This window comes from Pyrus communis, chromosome 15 (assembly GCF_041283825.1).
Source record: "Pyrus communis isolate YQ-2024b chromosome 15, ASM4128382v1, whole genome shotgun sequence".
NCBI lineage: Eukaryota > Viridiplantae > Streptophyta > Magnoliopsida > Rosales > Rosaceae > Pyrus > Pyrus communis.
The window spans coordinates 30391868-30411436 of record NC_142579.1 but is presented as its reverse complement, the minus strand read 5'-3'; the positions used below and the strand labels follow the sequence as shown (position 1 = coordinate 30411436).

The 19569-nt window shown below is 36.3% G+C and overlaps 2 protein-coding genes and 1 pseudogene across 2 annotated transcripts; 1 reads left to right on the top strand and 2 right to left on the bottom strand.

The window, feature by feature from the left end:
* The first annotated feature begins 240 nt into the window (after nt 1–240).
* LOC137741328 (cell division cycle protein 27 homolog B) lies at nt 241–7982 on the top strand. Its single transcript, XM_068481052.2, has 16 exons — nt 241–493; nt 1075–1147; nt 1278–1387; nt 1635–1681; nt 2209–2306; nt 2583–2887; nt 3670–3822; nt 4195–4402; nt 4707–4933; nt 5029–5094; nt 5617–5736; nt 6361–6437; nt 6553–6672; nt 6799–7018; nt 7118–7399; nt 7531–7982. Exons 1-16 carry the CDS (start codon nt 389–391, stop codon nt 7576–7578), a joined length of 2259 nt encoding a protein of 752 aa, XP_068337153.1. The 5' UTR covers nt 241–388; the 3' UTR covers nt 7579–7982.
* A 134-nt stretch (nt 7983–8116) lies between these two features.
* LOC137746914 (lachrymatory-factor synthase-like) lies at nt 8117–8847 on the bottom strand (annotated as a pseudogene).
* A 487-nt stretch (nt 8848–9334) lies between these two features.
* Nucleotides 9335–11716, bottom strand: LOC137716270 (uncharacterized). The gene is made up of 2 exons (XM_068455700.2): nt 11418–11716; nt 9335–10700 (listed from the first exon to the last, which is right to left on the bottom strand). Exon 2 carries the CDS (start codon nt 10683–10685, stop codon nt 9606–9608), a length of 1080 nt encoding a protein of 359 aa, XP_068311801.1. The 5' UTR covers nt 10686–10700; nt 11418–11716; the 3' UTR covers nt 9335–9605.
* Between the last annotated feature and the right edge of the window lie 7853 nt (nt 11717–19569).

The following is a 19569-nucleotide window of genomic DNA, read 5'->3' as shown; positions in this document are numbered from 1 at the left end:
CAAAATTACCCTTCTATAGCTATTTTTATAGTAAAAATAATAACGTCTTCTTATCAACATGTACGAAATAAATAATTCGGATCTGAATTATCCACTTCTCCTTAAAATACAATATACAATATACAACCCACAATCCAATTCAAATCAAATACGTGAAATAACTAACAAATTCTTTATTCTTGACCGTTGCAAGATTATCCGCTTTTGCTTTATTTCGTTTTGGGACGTAATTTTGAAATCAAAGAAAAAGAGAAGGAAAAAAAATAAATAAAACGGAAGGCAATGTCGCCTAACGCGTGATTTGAAATCGGGAGATCACACGTGCCGCCCTGTTTTGAACCCAAAGCCAAAACCCCTCTCTCCCCTCTCCGAATCAGAACCAGCAGCCATGGAAGCGATACTCCGAGACTGTGTCCAGCACAGTCTCCGCGATTTCATGCACCGAAACGCCATTTTCGTATGCGAACGCCTCTGCGCCGAGTTCCCCTCCGAGGTACCTCTTTTCCACCCAATCTTTCACTCTCTCTCCTTCTTTCATCGCCTGCTTGTTTGGTTGCCGAGAAAATTCCAGGAAAGAAAGAGAAAACGAGGACTATGGCGTATACGGAATGAAATTTCTTCTTGTTTCTAGTGTTTGGGGGAACGTACCGCTTCTGTTATCTTGATCGACGCATCGTGTTTAATTTACCTGTCATTTCGTGAGGAATTTACTCATACCTGAGTAATTCAGTGTTCTGTAATTTGAGACCTTGGGTTTTGTTGATTTCGAATTTTTCGGATATTTGTATTTACCCAGAGTTCACATTTTCTTTTTTCTGGCAAAAAATGCTCTCTTTTAAGGTTAATTACTTGCCTTCAGTTTTATTTATTTTATTTTATGAACTTTGAATTATTGGAGCTGTGGATGGAAATTTTTTATGGTAGCTCTTTTGGAGTGAAGGATGAAGGTGTGAGCTTTTTGACAATGGGATTTCTTAAAGGGGTTTAGTGTCTACAGTGCTGCTCTTTTTGTTAGCATTAATCCGATCGGTTATGGGATTTTCGAAAGTTGACATGAAGTTTGTTATATTGCAGACGAATTTACAGTTGTTAGCTGGCTGTTACTTGCAAAGCAATCAAGCTTATGCTGCATACCATATTTTAAAGGGTAAGCAAGTCATATCACATACTGTCTGAGTATACATTCAATTCCAGTTTTTGGTTCAAGTTATTGTTTTTTCATCATAGTATTTCTCATGCACATGGACCTCTCTTCGTCTCTATGTTGATTTGTGAAGGAACACAAGTGGCTCAATCCCGCTACTTGTTTGCGATATCATGCTTTCAGATGGATCTTCTTGGTGAAGCAGAAGCAGCATTATGTCCTGCTAATGAGCCTGGTGCAGAGGTATTGAAATCTATCTTTCTTTGGAGCATTATTTTAAAGTAAAGCTTACATATTTACTTTTTCAAGTCTTGCTTCCTAAAACATATTTCACTTTTTTCAACATAAACTGGGTTGAAAGGAATGGCATGTACCCCTTAAACATTATGTAATCTTTGCTTAGTGTTCCAAATGTTGTTATTGGTATTCAGTTTTCAGCCTGTTCATGTGGTCTAAACAGTGGATGACTTGCTCATTATTCCTTTGGTAGGTTCCAAATGGTGCAGCTGGTCATTACCTTCTGGGGCTTATATACAGGTTTGTCTCCTGTCTTCTGGAGCTTTTGTATATGCATTACCTTTGTTATAGGGATACTTTATAAGTTTCTTGAAATGGATTTGCTTGTGATGATGGCTTGACATAATCTATTTTTATGAGGCTGTACCAAAAAAAACATATGCACATGTAATATAAGTGAATAGTAGTAGTAGTGTTGTTGTTCCTACAAGAAATATCTTCTGTGGTCTTAAGGCTTGAATCTTCTTCCTCCTAGTAGTGTTAGGCAGAGTTTCCTCTTCTAAACTGATCCCTCTGTCTCTCTGCTTGCATGTTTCTTGGGATGGAGGACTTTGTTGTGTTATATTAAGTTAGGTTTGCTCCCTTTGGGTGGAACTTGTAGTGTATCATCTTGCAACTACTTAAGTATCTATTTGCGTTTTTACAGTTTTTGTGTGCTGGATTGTATGATTATGCCCATTTTCTGTTCCTTTATCAGATTTTATATGCGTGATGCATGCCTTTCATGATTTTATTGCTTATAATTGGTATTATTGGTATTGTTCTAGGTATACTGACAGAAGGAAAAGTGCCATCCATCACTTTAAGCAGGCTTTGACTATGGATCCTTGTATGTGGGCTGCATATGAAGAACTGTGCGTATTAGGTCTGTACAGTGTTACATACATGAAAATGATAGTTTAGGCAGATTAGAGCTTTTTGTTCTTTATGAATGTAATTTCAGAGTGGCACCCTTGTCCACAATTTACTTTTGATGTTTTTTATTGATAAAATTATGGCATCTTAGAAAACAATATAGTATTTCGGCAACTGGTTAATCAATGGTTTTACAAAATCGAAAACTTCTGTGTTGATTATTTATGGTGATTTTGTGCCTTCAGATGCATATTTAAGTTGAGCTTTATATTTTCCTTTGTTTCAGGCTCTGCTGAAGAAGCAGCTGTAGTTTTTGGTGAAGCTGCTGTTCTTTCCATACAAAAACAGTATCTACATCATGGATTAGCTTCTCAGAGTTTACTTACCCTGAATGAGGACTGCAGTTTAGTTTCTGGTAGGAACTTTAGCTCCGAAGATGTTAACCAGAGACAATTCAAACATGTTCAAGGAAATAATATAAGAGATGTGTCTGGAAATTCTCATATTAGTTTGGGAGGAGCTTCTGGTCAGCCTGTAAATGGCAGTTCTGGTTCATCTTTTTTTAACACTCCTTCACCAATGCCCATGCAGGTATATATAAGTTTTCCCCTCCAATTTTGCTCCAGTAGTCTTGCATTTATTGCTGTATCTTTTTCCTTTCTTCCACTGCTTAATCTTACTGTTGGTATCAAATGATATTAGGTTTGTTTTGTCTTTGTAACTATGTGTCTCTGGACCACTTCAGTTAGGTTTTGTCTTGAAAGGAAGTGTTTGGTTTCTTTACTGATAAGTTTGGTCTCTTTGTTGTAAAGCAGACCAAATAACGTAGGGTAGGTCTACAAATGGGTATGCCTGGCTTTAGGATTTGGAAACTTGTTAACGAAGGACATTGGACTGTAGGAGAAATTTATGGTTTGTAAATCAAATTATGGTTTGAATATCGGTCAAAAGGAGGAAGGAGAGGCTGGTCTGAGGAAACTTGGTTGCTGAAATTTTTCTCAGCAGGCAACTAAGGTTCCCGATTAAGACACCTCCCCAATAAGCACATTGCTAACCAAGATTCATAAAAGAACTCATTATACTCCTTAAAAATCTCCAAAAGCCTTAAAGCAAAGAGAATTTTGAAGAATATAAACTTTTGAGAATCCGGTTCTGCAGTCTTCTGTTATGTATAAACACCTGCGTCTCTATAATTAAGGACCAGATCTAAAACAAATTCAATGCTAGAATCTTTAGGACATAATCACTCAATTATAGACTTAGTTGTCATCTAATGTTGCTTATGGACACCTGAAATAAAACACTGAAACTTATATTTGTCAAAATAAAAATATGAAATTGTTGTATAACCACTGATCTGTCCCTGTTTTCAGTTGTCAGGTGTTGCTCCACCAGCTCTGTGTAGAATTGGTCAGCCAAATGGCCCAAACCTAAACACGGGTACTGATAGCTCTCCAAAGTCAAATGTGAACTCTACAATTCAAGCCCCCAGAAGAAAGTTTGTTGATGAAGGAAAACTCCGCAAGGTACAGGCTCCACTTATTCATAATTTAAGTAAAGTTTCTTTCCATTGATACAATTCTTAATGTCACTGATTTCGTACTTTTCCTTGTTAACATAAATTAACTATTTGAGAATATGTAATGTAGTTCAGTATTGTGTGAATTGCATGTACGTCATCATGTGGGTATAATATATGCTTTATTGTTTTTTTTGGTTTAATTTAGGCTTACAATGAGGTGATTTGTTTGGTGGTGATGTTGCCTTTGGCACCTTATTTGAGTAATTAGTTATAAATGGGTTTTCTTGTCTCTGTATGTTACCTGGTCACATTTTCATGTTGTTTCTGGAAGGTTGAGGTCAATGACTTAATGAGATTATTTGTCGTCTCTTTTCAGATTTCAAGCAGGTTGTCTTTTGATTCTGGCAACCGGCGGAGCAATAGACTTGCTGCTGAAGCAGGGACCAACACTAATGCAAGTGTGACAGCCGGAAATGGAACTACCAATTCATCTAAATATCTTGGAAGTTCCAAGCTGAGCTCTGTTGCGCGTTCCTTGGCAAATCGTAAGGGGCAGCCATGGGCTAATGAAAATGTTGATGAAGGTGATGCATCTTCTCATTTCTCAGTCTTATGGTGAACATACTACCGTATAGAGATTAGCAGGACAATAAGTCATTTTATCAACAATATACTTAATTTCTTCTCTTCTGTTAATAGAGGAACAACAAATTGGATTATAGTGATTCAAGTCTTTTCACTTCCTTTGCTCTTTTAGGGTTAATAGCATTTCCTGGATAGTATAAGTAAAATGTTACCGCTCAAGGATACTCTTGATTCTTCAATGCTTGTTATGTCCAATGGATTTTCCGCTAATAGTTGTGAATTTCAAATTTGGGTCCTATTTAGGAATGCGCAACGAGACATTCGATGATTCCCGTTCAACAACTGCGGCAGTAGCTTCTGGTTTCACTCCCTCTAGTGATGCCAGATATCTTGAACAAGAAGGAGGAACCTTGTCAAGTACTGGAGGTATTATCAATGTTTCAAGAGTTGCCACTGGAGCTTCAGAAATATTGAGTCTTTTGAGAACTCTTGGGGAAGGCTATAGACTTTCCTGCATGTACAGATGCCAGGTACTGCTTAGTTATTGTGGAATAAAATGATTATAATTTTTTTTTTATTAGTTTGAGGTTATATTTTGTTATCTAATATTGACTGTGTTGTGCAGGATGCACTGGATGTCTATCTCAAACTTCCATACAAGCATTACAATACAGGATGGGTGCTTTCCCAGGTAAATTTTATAGAAAACTTCTTGGCTGTATTTCTATATCGTCTCCTGCAGTGATGATCTTGTACACAGCACTGGATTCATGTACCAAGTACAGGATTCCATTCACCTATTTTCTGCTGTTTTTCTTCCACACTGGTGACATCTGATTGGTGGAGGTCTGTATAACTTAGTTGGCTAGTTTCAAAAACTAATAAGAAATAATATCTTTCACATCAGATATAAAAAAGACTGGACGTTGCACTGCATTTTACAGATTTCTACTATTTGTTGATTTCTCATTGTCATCAGAACTTAATTAATTTGTCTTGTCACCCGTTTATCTCATCTTTAGACATATTTCATTCTCTCTTTTGTTACGCTTTATTTAGTCTTCCATGATTTTTCAATACCGAAACCTATATTTTTCAATAATTTCATGTTCACCCAGTCAAATCCCTTGCAGCTGCTCCCTTGAATGATTTTTGCCCCCACATATTTTAACACTTGCATATAATTGACTATTTTGGCATTTTTCGTTTGCAGGTTGGAAAAGCTTACTGTGAATTGATAGACTATTCAGAAGCTGATCGGGCCTTCAGTCTTGCTCGTCAGGCATCACCTTACAGTTTAGAAGGAATGGATATGTATTCTACAGTTCTTTATGTGAGTCCCCAAACTGACGTTGCTCAAAAAAATTTGAAAAAAATTTGTTTTTTCCTATGTCCTGGAAAACAGTGACGTGGTTTCCAGAGGATACTTTCGTTATACATTACATGGTCAGTGTTGCTCCACAGTCCCGCGAATCCTGCTTCCTGCTTAAGTTCAGCTTGGCACTAATTTTCATTGTTGGCTTAGCTTTTCTCCTTACTTTAGTGTTAATAGTTTAAAGGAAGGCATGCATATGTTATGTAATCATATATTCTGAGTTTCCACTGTGATGTATCATGTATCTCAAATTAAAACAGTGTCACTTTTTTCCTATTTAGGAAAAGTGTGTTGTGTTTTTAAGAGGGTCTATTGTACACATTACATGGTCGGTTTACTCCACCCGATCATTCTGAATGGAGCTTGGTGCTTAATTCACTCCTACACTTTTGTATCTGTTATTCTTTGTACTTATAATGTTAACAGATGGTGTGATTTTTGTTTTCCCAAAACCCTGATTTCCTTTTCTTGAGAAACAGGTTTTTAAATCTTTATTCATGCTTTTTTAGTCTGCATGCATCTAGTATAACCGGGTGCCCATTGTTTGATTGCTGCACTGAAAGTTATTCTTGCTCTTTGCAGCATTTGAAGGAAGATATGAAGTTAAGTTACCTGGCTCAAGAACTGATATCAACGGACCGCTTAGCTCCTCAGTCGTGGTAGCTATATCTAAATTTTGTGAAATAATACGTCATTAGATTCTCAGTTTTCTTTTAAGTATCTGTTGTCTGTCGTAAAGACACGTCTTTTCATTCTTATTGAATGGTACTGCAGGGTTGCAATGGGAAATTGCTATAGCTTGCAGAAAGACCATGAAACTGCTCTGAAATTTTTCCAGCGAGCAGTTCAAGTCAATTCAAGATTCACATATGCACATACCCTTTGCGGTCACGAGTACGAAACAGCCTTTTTCTTCCTTCCATCCTTTAATGCAAGAAATTGACGTTCCCGTAATTTGATGGTTAATTCTGACCTTGTATCAGCTAGTTACTGTTGTCTTCGATTTATCCTTATCTGCAGATATGTAGCTCTAGAGGATTTTGAGAATGGAATAAAGAGCTATCAGACTGCACTTCGTATTGATGCAAGGCATTATAATGCCTGGTATGGGCTTGGAATGGTTTATCATCGCCAAGAAAAATTTGAGTTCTCAGAGCATCACTTCCGAACGGCTTTCCAAATTAATCCACGTTCTTCTGTTATTATGACGTATCTTGCCTCAGCATTGCATGCTTTAAAGGTCATATAACCATTCTCGCGTCTCCAGGAAGTCTACTTATTTACAACTGGTTCTTGTTTTTTATTCAGTTATCTGAAATGTATTTGTTTCGATTGACAGAGAAGCTCAGAAGCTCTAGTGATGATGGAGAAGGCTATTAGAGCAGACAAGAAGAATCCACTTCCCATGTATCATAAGGCTAGTATACTGATGAGCTTAGAAAAATTTGATGAAGCTCTAGCAGTCTTAGAGGAGGTTAAAGAATATTCTCCTCGTGAAAGTAGTGTGTACGCTCTGATGGGTAAAATCTACAAGCGGCGTAATATGCACGAGAAAGCGATGCTTCATTTCGGTTATGCATTGGATTTGAAACCATCCGCAACTGACGTCGCTACCATTAAGGTGATTTGGGCATATTTCTTGTTCTTTATTAACACCCACTATCGATAACTTTCCATGTAGCTTTGATCGCAACACAAGCATATCTTTCATTCGCATTTCACTCCGAGGCTCATCTCTTCCTTTTCCAACAGGCTGACATTGAGAAGTTACATGTACCTGACGAACTAGACGATGAGTAGATCTATCATGTTGGAATTCAGTTAAAGAGGACATGTCGCAAGTTATCCGGCTGAAAAGACTCAACCCTGGGTGATGGTCTGCTTGTGCTTTCGAAGGTGTATGAATGGCCTAGTTCATGAGACTCGCCTGCTCATTTGGGCACCCGCATCCAGTCTACATATTGTAGAAACTGGCCTCAGTTTTGTAGGTGATTCACATACTGGTAGAGGACAAGATGTGACTCAAGCACTGATAGCTGCTATACTTGTACGGATAGTTGTATCATCATGTTGAGGAAAACCTACTTGTATCATTGACCTTAACCCTAATGTTTATATTTGTAATCTACCTTAATCTTTTGACCAAAATTGTAAAAATCCATGATTAATTTTCCCGTTAATACGAGTCTAAACCGTTAAATTTACCCGGATTCAGATCTAGGGTTCTTTTGTGGCCACTGCTCAGATCTCCGTCCCCAAATCTCGTCCCCAAGCTTGGAAGTTACCTTACACGGCCACAAAATTTTCCTCTATCCACTTTATTATTCAGCAAAAGTTATAGTAAGTGCCACGATCAATTGAAGTTTTTATGGCAAACATTTTAGCGCCTAAATATAACAGAAACCCACCCTGAAATAGGGGGTAACTGCTCTTAACGACTAGAGCTACAAGTCCGACAATTTATCAACCTTTCCAGATTTATCACCGGGTTTTATTTCAGGGTTATACAGAGAGGCTTCCATTCTGCTAGCCATGACTTGCAAGCCAGTGCCAATAAACAGGTCCAGATCCTCCAGCCTCCATCCCTCCACTCGTTCAACTTCATACTTCCACACAATCGTGCACCCAGCATCCTTCCGCACCACTTCCACGGTCGAAATGTACGAGTTGAACCCGACATTCCCATATATGATAGAGTAACTAAATGTCATTGTTGCTGGGTCTTTACCCAGCGGCTTCTGCTTAGTCCAATTCATCTTCTCTTGGTCTTGGTTCCGTTCACTTCTTTGATCAACCGGAGTCTTGAACCCAGTGCAGAACCGCATGCACCGGCCTACCCTGACGTGCCTTCAACACCAAGGCAAGTAGGCAAGTTGTGAGAGTTGGGAACCACTTGTGCAGGCCAAGGAAGTCCTCCAAAAGAAGCCAAACTTGCTCTGCTTTGGGGCCTTTTAGCTCTGCACTTGCCTCGCCTTCCCATTTCAGTTGTTTCTCATGTGCCATTTAGTTTGTATGAAAAGAAAGCTAATAACAAATGGATGTTTTGAAGAATGGTTCTCTCAGTAGGCTTTGTTCTCACTCCACAATGCACCCACCCGTTCCTTGTAATAAAAATACAAGGAAAAAATGACGTGTGAACAAGTGTAGAACAACTTTCTTGAAGCGTCAATAACCACTCCCTATCTGTATATACATTTCTAAAATATGAATTTTCTATTAGATGAAAGATACTCTTTTGTCACCAGTTCACAACACGGCAAACATTTATTAAACGGGTGACGTGGCATGCAACAGTGGTTGTATCTTAAGTCAATCACGTGTTGTCATGTGAGTATGTTGAAACGTGAAACCCATGGCAATGTGTAACTGTCTTGGGATCCCGTTACAAAGCTATCCCGTTATAGTTAAGTTTTTGTGGTCTTAGTGATCCTTAGTGAGTAATGGTTGAAGTAATCTCCATTTTGATGATGAAATCACTGAATCAGCAGAAGTATAGTAATAGCAGAAGTAACTAACAGCTTGAATGGTAATATTAACTGAAGGAGCAAAGGTAATATTAACTGAAAACAAACTTTATTTCTGTAATAGCACTGAGACTGTAGACATTTTAGTATGTATGTATGTATGTATGTATGATTTTTCGACATCAAACTATCACCCGTTCTCGAGATCTAAAGACAGGAAAATGTCCAATGGCTTGTTGGAAAACTCGAACTTAGACTGTACCATGTCACACAAGAAGAAATGCTACTACTTCAACTCACTTTCTACCTTTTGTTTCTTCTGCTTGTGCAGAAACTTGTAATGTTGATGACATTTTGTATTGGTTATGAATCTGAAACGGAACTGCCTCCCCTTGTAGTCTCTTTAACGCTATCGATCTTTGAGGTGTCTGAACTTGTTTCGACCTTTGATTTAATGTCAATGTTTGAATCTTGCGCTGAGATTTTGCTTTTGGCTTCCAAATCTGCACCATTTGTTCCATCTTTAGACCCAACTTCTTCATTTACTGCATTTTCATTGATTTCATTTTGATTATTCGAACTCAAATTAATTTCCTGATGACCCGTGATTGCATGATCACCACTCGATACAATCACTAAGGATTCTATGATATCATGGCCATCTACCGGCACACCATTCTCATCATCAAAACCATGGACCACTGCATCTACCACTGAATTTTGGCCCTCAAGAGAGTCATTCTTATTTTCATCCCGTCGTACTGAAATGTCTGTGTTAGTAGTATTAGATTCCTGCAATCTCTTTGGCTCTTTCTCCTGGCCCCTTCCATTTTCTTGCTCATCACGATTAACTTGTGATTCCTGCTCCTCGTCCTCTCCTGCTTCATCATGACTAATGTTCTTCACATGTTTCTCACCATCTTGTTCCGAGATAACTGCCTGTGTACCTTCCTGTCCCTCTCGGTAAGTTTCTTCACGCAATGAATTCTCGTTCAGCCCCATTGTTTCGCCATTTCCTTTAACTTCACCATCAGAATTCTCGTCTCTATTGCTCAATTCTGTGTTCTGAACTTCTGTTTCCTTTTCAACTTCATTCACTTCGTTTACTTTCTGCCAAGATTCTTCTTCATTTTTCTCTTCAGCAATTCCATCAAACACATCGTTTCCATCTTCTGTCTTTGTACTTACTTCTCCTACATGTTTTGAATCTTCTGATGCAGACACACCTCCACCTTTTGACCACCCTGCACTCCCCTTACGCCCGAAAATATTAGAACCGTGTTCTTTACTGGCCTTGTCATCTGCACTTTCACTATAGTGAGAGTGCTTCATCTGGTATAGCAACCAGAAGCAAAACACCAAAAGCAATGCAATCTGAAACGACGGCTTCACCTTCAACCCTTTGGCAGGTCTCTGGTTGCGCCCGGTAGATTGGGAATTCATCAAAACTCTGTAGACCTGCTTCAAAAGACAATCTTCTCATAAATTTCCAACCAATCGTCACAACGATAAGGAAGAAAAAGTTTCACTTATGAAAGACCTCAAATCCAAAATCAGCAACAGGGTTTTGCCATCAGCATCAGAAATAGGAAAAACCACTACTTATTCTAAGCAATTAGGGTTTTGCAAACTTCCAATCCACCTCCCCCCTCCCTTTCGAAAAACCTTGTTCTAAAATTTTCCTTTGGATTCAAATTAGAACTAGGTCAACAAATCTTTCAGGTAATTAATATAACATTAGTCTATCATCTCAATGCTATATCACAAAAAACAGACCTTAATTATCTTTCTTAATTAAATTTCATCCTGACAATATTCAACGAGCTACTAACTAAATAAAGTCTATGAACAGAAAACAGAAAAACCAAATAACCCTCTGTTTGGTTTCCTAGAAAATACAGGAAAATGTTCTGAAGTTTGAATCTTTGAGTCAACGAAGTCCAAATTCAGGAAGTTTCCAATATTTCTGGTAAGCAAAAAAATTGCACTGGAAAATACCAAACTTGGGTTTCTTTCTTTTCCACTAGATTTAACAGCAATAAATTCACAACAGCGAACAGAAAATTCAACGACTTGAGCAATAAACATACAGATCACTCAGAAATTTAGACAATAAAAGAAAGAAATTCACAGAAAAAAAAAAAATTCATTTCATTTTTTGAGTAAAAAGCTTACCTTCTAATCAGTAATGGAGATTCAAGACGCTGACTGCGATGTAATTTTACTTCTTCTTTGTGATTTATTTCAAAGTTTGGTTCTTTTGGGTGTGCAAGAAATGATCGAGGAAAAGTACAAATTAGCGGTTATTTTTTGTACGTGATCCCGAAAGTACCCCTGCAGACAAGACGCTTTCAGAGTCTTGTGGTTTTTCGCAAATACAATGGAGCATTAAGGGTTGTTTGGGTAGGGAAGAAGAATGAAGGAATCTTTCTTGATTGTTGTGCTTTCTTTGCCGCCATCGGAAACAACGACTTACCTTTTTTTCTGCGCCGGTAACGGAAATAAAAGCCGGTGTTTTGGCATACGTCTCGTCCACATGTCTACACTCCACAATAACAAAATCCGTGTGACTCGTCTTTCTAGCCTCACTCTTTTACAAGTTCACAGTTTTTTGTCTACAAAAACTCGTACAAAGTTTGGATTTTTGAATAAAATATTATTTGCTACCCTCGTTGATCATTGTTCTACATGTTTTTCTTGGTAAGATGCATGGGAGAGTATGGTCATGTGCTTCAATTTGTGGCGGTAGTCATGATTTTGGTTGTTTTACATTTGTTATGCATGTTCTTTGTATAAATTTTCTCTAATGAATCTTGTTAAGAAAGTAAAAATTATAAACCACACACAAGACTCCTTGCTATTTCTTCACCTTTTCCAAACTGGATCATGAAAATAAATAAATAAATAAAAGTCGATTATGAACACTTGAGCAACAAACATACATATTATTCAGAAATTAGAAATATATATAGGCACACGGATCTTTTGATTTCCTATTAACCATTTTAAAAGAACCATAAATTTACTTGGTTAAATAATATATAAAGTCATCTCTAACCAAATGGGTTAAATGTAGCCGTGTCCAAAACAAGAAATTATTTTATAATGAACAGTGTCAGGCCTTATTCATATTTCATCTCCAACCGAATGAGCTAAACATTTCCCCTTCAATAATTTATTAGTTTTAAGTTTATTCTTTTAATTTATTGGTTAATTAAATTAAACTACTACTCAAACCATATAAAAAAAAATATCATCCGGACATGTTTTTTTAGTGCCACATGTCACTAAATGAGTAAGCTTCGAGATTTTGTATCTTTATGTAATCTCAACAATTATAGTATAGGATTTTCAAGTGAATTGTGTCGCTAAATGAGTAAGTGTCCAGATTTCTTATCTTCATGTAATCTTAATAATTTTCAGATAAGATTTCTGAGTGACACATGTCGATATGTAATTGTTTATGCAAATTTCCAACAGGATTATTGTAAATTTGGATTCTTGGAAAGGGTAAGAGAGGTGTGTGTATGAAAAGAGTGTTTGAGGTGAATAAAATGAGAAAATTGCATAAAAATGAGGTAAGATAGTATGCAAGGACAAAGAGTATGTGTGAATTGGTGTAGGAATGTAATAGGTATTTATAGGAAAATAAAATTGACCCTTTCTTTTTTTTTTTTTTTTAAATTCCGCCTAAATGTTAAAAATATATAACGACTAGCTAATATCAACTAGATGTTGGAGATTCAAATCAGGCCGTTGGATTCTTTCAAACATAGCCATTGGATATGCAAACAGACTGTAGAAACTGCTGCTAGGCCTAGTAAACAATCTGGGTATTGGCCAAGCTTGGCCAATACCCAGCTGGGCCAGCTCGATGGCCCTTTGGCCATGTTTTGGCCTGGTGGACTCCACTAATTTTTACTTCCAACTTTTGGCTGGAGATAAATTTTGTCCAAATCAAGCCATATTTTGACCCTTTAGTTTTTTAGCTCTCTCCATCGGAGTTGGCCAAGATGATCTCTAGAGCCTATTGATATTGCTAGGTGTCTACACTAGGTACAAGAATTTACTATGTATAGAATATAGATAACTACATTTGTGTGCGTACCTTTGACATGTACTAGACACGTAGATTGTATTACATTTTGATTAATTTATAGACCCTTACGTTACGCAACGACACATGAAAAGAAGAAGATCAAACCAGCACCACTCCAGAAGTCTTGAAGATAACGTTTGGCCCTGTAAATTAATGGCGGAGGTGGACGTTTCTTCAGGCCACCAAACAGCACCAAGGCACAGGCCATTACATGCAACAGAGCCCACCATGAATATAATTATTACTCAAAGCTCTCGTAGAGCTGGAAGATCAAATGGAACTGGTCGATTAAAAAGGTCCCAAAAGCAGATGAGTTTCTAACCTTCTAATTAAAAGCACTTCTGTGATGATCTTGAAAAAGCTAGCTGACCTTATAATCAAAAGAGTTTGCAAGGTACGACTTTGACAAACAAAGACGTTAACATGAAAATTACGTCCCTGAATTTAGGTTTGCCGGACCACTAATAATTTAAGACACTCAAATATCTAACATAAATGTGATTAGTTCAGTTGGCTTGACGTGTGGTTCCTTCATATATTCAAGGTAACCATAAACTCCTGTTATAGATGGGTACGAGAAGGTTTTGGCGGCACCCGATTGTCTGGGTGGGAGAGAGCCCGCTCCCACTCAAGCAGGGGAAATGAGATTGAGGAAGACGCTTTGGGGTCTGCCTCGATTGTCAGGGCTGGCTCATGTTCAGTGCGGATTGGACGACCATCCAAGGCCCAAAAAAAATGGAGGCACTAAAATTATTAAGGTGGTAATTTCATAAATGTTTTCATAAGAGTATAAATTTATAAAATTTGATTGAATAACCAAGAAGTTTAACTAGAATAGTGGTTTTTGTTGTTTAAAATTAACAAGGAGACCTTGAGTTTGAAATGCTATATGTGTTTATTTATTTTCCAACTTTTTATTAATTTTTTCAGAAGAGTATAAATTTATAAAATTTGGTGAAATGATCAAAGAAGTTTAACCAAAAGTGGCGATTTATGCTGTTTAAAATTAACGAGGAGGTACCAAGTTTGAAATGCTATGTGTTTTTTTTACTTTCCAGTTTTTACAAATTTCTTCTCATAAAAGTATAAATTTATAAAATGTAGCTAAATGATCAAGAAGTTTAATAAGAAGTAATGGTTTCTGTTGTTTAAATGGACGAAAGGTCTTGAGCCTTGAGTTTGAAATGCTATGTGCTTTTTTATTTTTTCCAATTTTATGAATCTCTATTTGGTTGTTAATTTATTTTTTATTACTAGCTAGTAGCCATGCCGTTTGCAGTTTTTAGACATTCATTCCAATTCAAGTCTAACATTCAACAAAGAGTAATTTGTAGACAAAATATGAAAATCATATGACGTGTCACCAATAAAAATAAAAAATACGTTTACCGAAATCTTACGTGTGAAAATAAATAATTTTTCTTATATGAAGTTAGACACATTTTTTAGGATCGCTTTGGGCATCAAAAATCTCAGTACTGGCCCTGTCGACTGTATGTAAGACAAAGTCTTGCATTCAAGCTTGAATTTTCAAAAAGTAATTTAGAATACTTGTAAAAAATAAATTGACATAACTGTACACATATTATATATATATATATATATATATTATTAAATATATATTGTATATTTTCGTACATGCATTATAAACATAAAACAGGGAAGGAAATATCATCAAAGGTAGGTAAGTGTGGATGTGGAAGCAGCCAAGAACATGGTGGCCCTTTATTTCTATGGCTCATTCTAAGCCCTAGTACTATTATTAGGACAATGCATTTTTCTAGCTAGCTAGAATGGTCGTCGTTGGGGCCAACTTGTGTTTTTAATCAATCTTAATGCCGTCGTTGATTAGATAGTCTCTTTCTACATCTTCCAAGTTTGGAAGCTACTATCTCACTGAATTATTAGTATATGTCCCCGCCGTGTTGAAAACTCTATGATTTCATCATATATAAAAGTGTTCCATCTCCATTAAAGTTCTTGACTCGGTCCATAAAGTCTCTAATTGTTTTCTTAATTACATCACAAGATAAATTGTGGACTCAGATTGTTAATATGCAACGATATTTTACATTAAAGGATTTGGAGATTGCTAAAGCATACAATGAGTCAACATTATATATTAATAGCGAACTCATTATTCACAAATTAAACCTAAGATTTTGCTTACAAGCGGGAAAAAAAAAATATACATATATATATATATATATATATAGCTAGAAGGCTGTTTTGGTGTCACCGACTTTGACAAAAGAATTAGACCAAACTGCCCCTCAGCCAAAAAAAAATCCAAAAGCAGCCCAATACAATATATCAAATAATGCAAGGGTAATTTGGTCATCATAAAATATAATATTATAATATAAACTTGCATTTGCTTACACACTTTGTGTGTATGAACACATTTTTTAGAAAATGAGAAGGAGAGAGGGAGAGAGAGAGAATGTGAGGAGAAGTGGGAGTTTTTTTTTTTTTTTTTTTTTAATATTGGAAGTATTTTAACATCACCTATATATAAGGCTTCAATAAAAAACAGTAAAATTTAGACCTGTAAAATTACATTAGTGGCCATCATTTTTTTTGTGTGATAGAATACTAAGTAATCATTTCATCTTTTTTTGGTCGACAAAGATGATTAATTAATAGAGATAATAAGTGGGGAGAGAGAAAAAAAAAAAAAAAAAAGAAGGTTGGGTGAAAGTTGGTGATGCCCACGTGAAGGGAAAGAAAAATATAATTAAAAAATAAAGAAAATCATAAAGGTGTGTTTAAAATATCTTAAGGGGTGAGTAGCACTAGTGATAAATTAGTACAATTTTTTTTTAATTAGTACCTTACAATAAACTAGTAATAATGTGATTTAATCAGATGTTCATGAAATATTATTTTCTCTATTTTTAAATATGTTCAAAACATCTTAAGAGGTGTGTAATACTAGTTATAAAAAAAGTATTTTCCATGCGGATAATAATGTGATTCGCTGATTATAAAAAAGATCTTTACACGCGGATAATAATGTGATTAAATTAGTTGTCAAATGATTTTTTTTTTTAACAAACGATATTTGATATAAGATTATTCATTTATTTCAAATATTTGACTTTCTTTTTGTCAATTTATGCATATAAATACATTTAAAACGTGTAAATCACATGTAACACACCGTGATTAAAAAAATATAAAAATATCTTCTACCGGGTGAGCGTGTGCATGAAGGCTGGTGATGTTAGGTTAATTTCCCACAAAATTAGGGACCCTTTAAACCTAAAAGCAACTCCAACCAATCCCAATTCGTAAAGTCCCCACACAAAGTGCCTCATTCGAATAAAACACACTCGTTCTGCATTTCCACAGTTCCACTGGAAGCAAAGACAAAAAGTGAATAGCTTAAATGATTTATTAAAAGAAGTAAAAAACATGCAGTGCCCTACTGATGTTGATGGGTTTTGTTTTTCCTGTATTAATAATTTAATAGTACTATAAATCAATTATAAAAGCATAAAGGATCCTCCCAGCAAATGAAACCGTTTTAAGGTGATTAACTTAAAATAATTAACAATTTTGAGCTAAATAATAAACTAAATTAAATTAATATTTCTGCACCTTTATCTTTCTTTCCGGGAAAGGATGCAACGATAGTGAAGCAAACGGAAAGACATACTGCTTCAATTACTTTTTATGAAAACATTTATATGAAAGCCTGCATATGTGCATACATATCAATACGTCGGGGTTTTTACTGTGACCGTAGACTCGAGTTTTAAACTGATAGGTTTTCTAAACCTTTTGACCAACTACAAAAAGAAAATATCTTGACCTTCTATTGTCTGTTGCATACCAAATACTAGAATATGATAAAAATTTTGCAATATATACTCTCAAAAGTAAATAAAATTACAGTAAAGTGCATTATCCTTCAAACGATAAACAAAAAAAAAAAAAAAAAAATAATGGAAACTTAATTATACAAGTTACATCCATGACTAATTCAACTTAAATTGTATGAGGCAAAAAGGGAATTTCGAACTTAAAAACTGACAATACAAGTCGCGTGAAATATACTAGAGATGGAAAATAGTTTGCTTAGAACATCCCCATGAATATGACATTGACCCCCAAACCCCACCAAAAAATATCAAAACAAAACACTGCATGAATGAGCACGTCGGCACGATGATCATAAAAAGCCTTCAAATCAAATTAGACAACCAATAGTACCAATAGTTGACAGATGGCATTAGCCATTGGGTCCACGCGGTTTAGGATTCCTTCGTTGTTACTTGCTACTGTTGATTGGTGTGATTCAAAGGGGGAAAACAAGGGTTTTGAAAAAGCTTTTGTGTTAGTCGGCCGTGGCCCAACCAGAAAAGAAACTTCACTGAGGGCCATAAAAATTAATTTTTCATGTTAATCCTTTTCTAAAGTTATACAGCCTTTCTTTTCTTACTTTTTTCTTTTGAATGTAAAGTTATATATACGTTAGATGAGTGGGAGTTAGAATGTGGATCAATCGTGACCACAAATCACAACCGATTATGGCTTATAGTTCTAGAAGCTATGCATATCCATGTCATTGTTTTTGTTTTAAGCAAACGTGTTTGTGTTTGTGATCATGTTGTGTAGATGGTTTGATGTGTGTTTATTATCGATTTGTTCTATCGTTATTTTGACATATTTATTGATGCTTTTTTTTTATTTGTATGATAGTTATCTTTGTTGTCTGTGCGAATTTATTTTTAGATTAAGAATTTGGTCACTAAAATTTATGTACTCATGTTGACACTATTTATAACTATTTGTTCACTAATGAATCATGTTATCGTTTCTGATTGAAAAAAAAAAAAGGATAGTTAAAAATGAAAGATTAGAACTCGAAACCTTAAATTTATGAATAAATACTCAATACACTGAGTTAGAAGCTCATGCTTCCATATTATTGGTTCGAATCAATATTTTTGTGTCAAGTGCTTTTCCTTTGCATGCATATACATGTGGAATTCGGCTGGATCCAATCATTTTCAAAAATACAAATTCCTGAAAGAGAAAGAAGTTGTGCGATGTAAACCAGTAATAAAGTGTCATATCCCGGCTCGGATTCCCACCATATTTCGGGCTCGACTCCATCGTAGCATGATATTATCCGCTTTGGGCCCCTACCACACCCTCACGATTTTGTTTCTGGGAACTCACATAAGAACTTTCCAGTGGGTCACCTATCCTGGGATTGCTATCATGCGAACTCGCTTAACTTCGGAGTTCTGATGGAACTCGAAGCTAGTGAGTTCCCAAAAGGCCTCGTGCTAGGTAGAGATGAGAATATACATATAAGGCTTACAGGATCCACTCTCTTGGGTGATGTGGGATGTTACAATCCACCCCCACTTAGGGGCCTGACGTCCTTGTTAGCACACTTCTGGCCAGGGATTGGCTCTGATACCAAATTATCACATCCCGGTCCAGGCCCCCACCACATCCCGGCTCGACTCCACCGTAACATGATATTGTCTGCTTTGGGCCCTTACCACATCCTCACGGTTTTGTTTATGGAAACTCACACGAGAACTTCCCAGTGGGTCACCCATCTTGGAATTGCTCTCGCGCGAACTCGCTTAACTTCGAAGTTCCAATGGAACCTGAAGTTAGTGAGCTCCCAAAAGGTCTCCTGCTAGTTAGAGATGAGAATATACATATAAGGCTTACATGATCCACTCTCCTGGGCCATGTGGGATGTTACATAAATGGTGTATATAATGAGCTTCATTTCAAAGAAAGGGAGATTATATTCACACATTCCAAATTACTTCTTTCACACCCTTTTAATTTTTTAATGTTTTCATATCAAGTGTTAGTGGTGTGTAGAAAGTATTAAAAAATTAAAAGGGTGTGAGAGAAGTAATTTGGGATGTGTGAATATAATCTCTCTCAAAGAACTAGGGAAAATACACATGCCCAAATTGCATTTAATCACTAAGCATAATTAACACATGTTTAATCTAAATTACAATGATAAGGGTAAATCTTAAAGATTTAATGTGGAGCCTAAAATAATTCCAAAAATTCTAGAGGCGACACATAAACTTTTGCCGGAGAAAGACAAGATTGCCCTTAATAAATGGGCGTCTCCTCAGATACTTCTACGTGTAGCTCACACCCTGAAGGTCCCAGTAGCTGAATACGACTGCCCACGACTCACCTGCTATTGGCAAGGAAAAGTCCTAGCATTAAAGA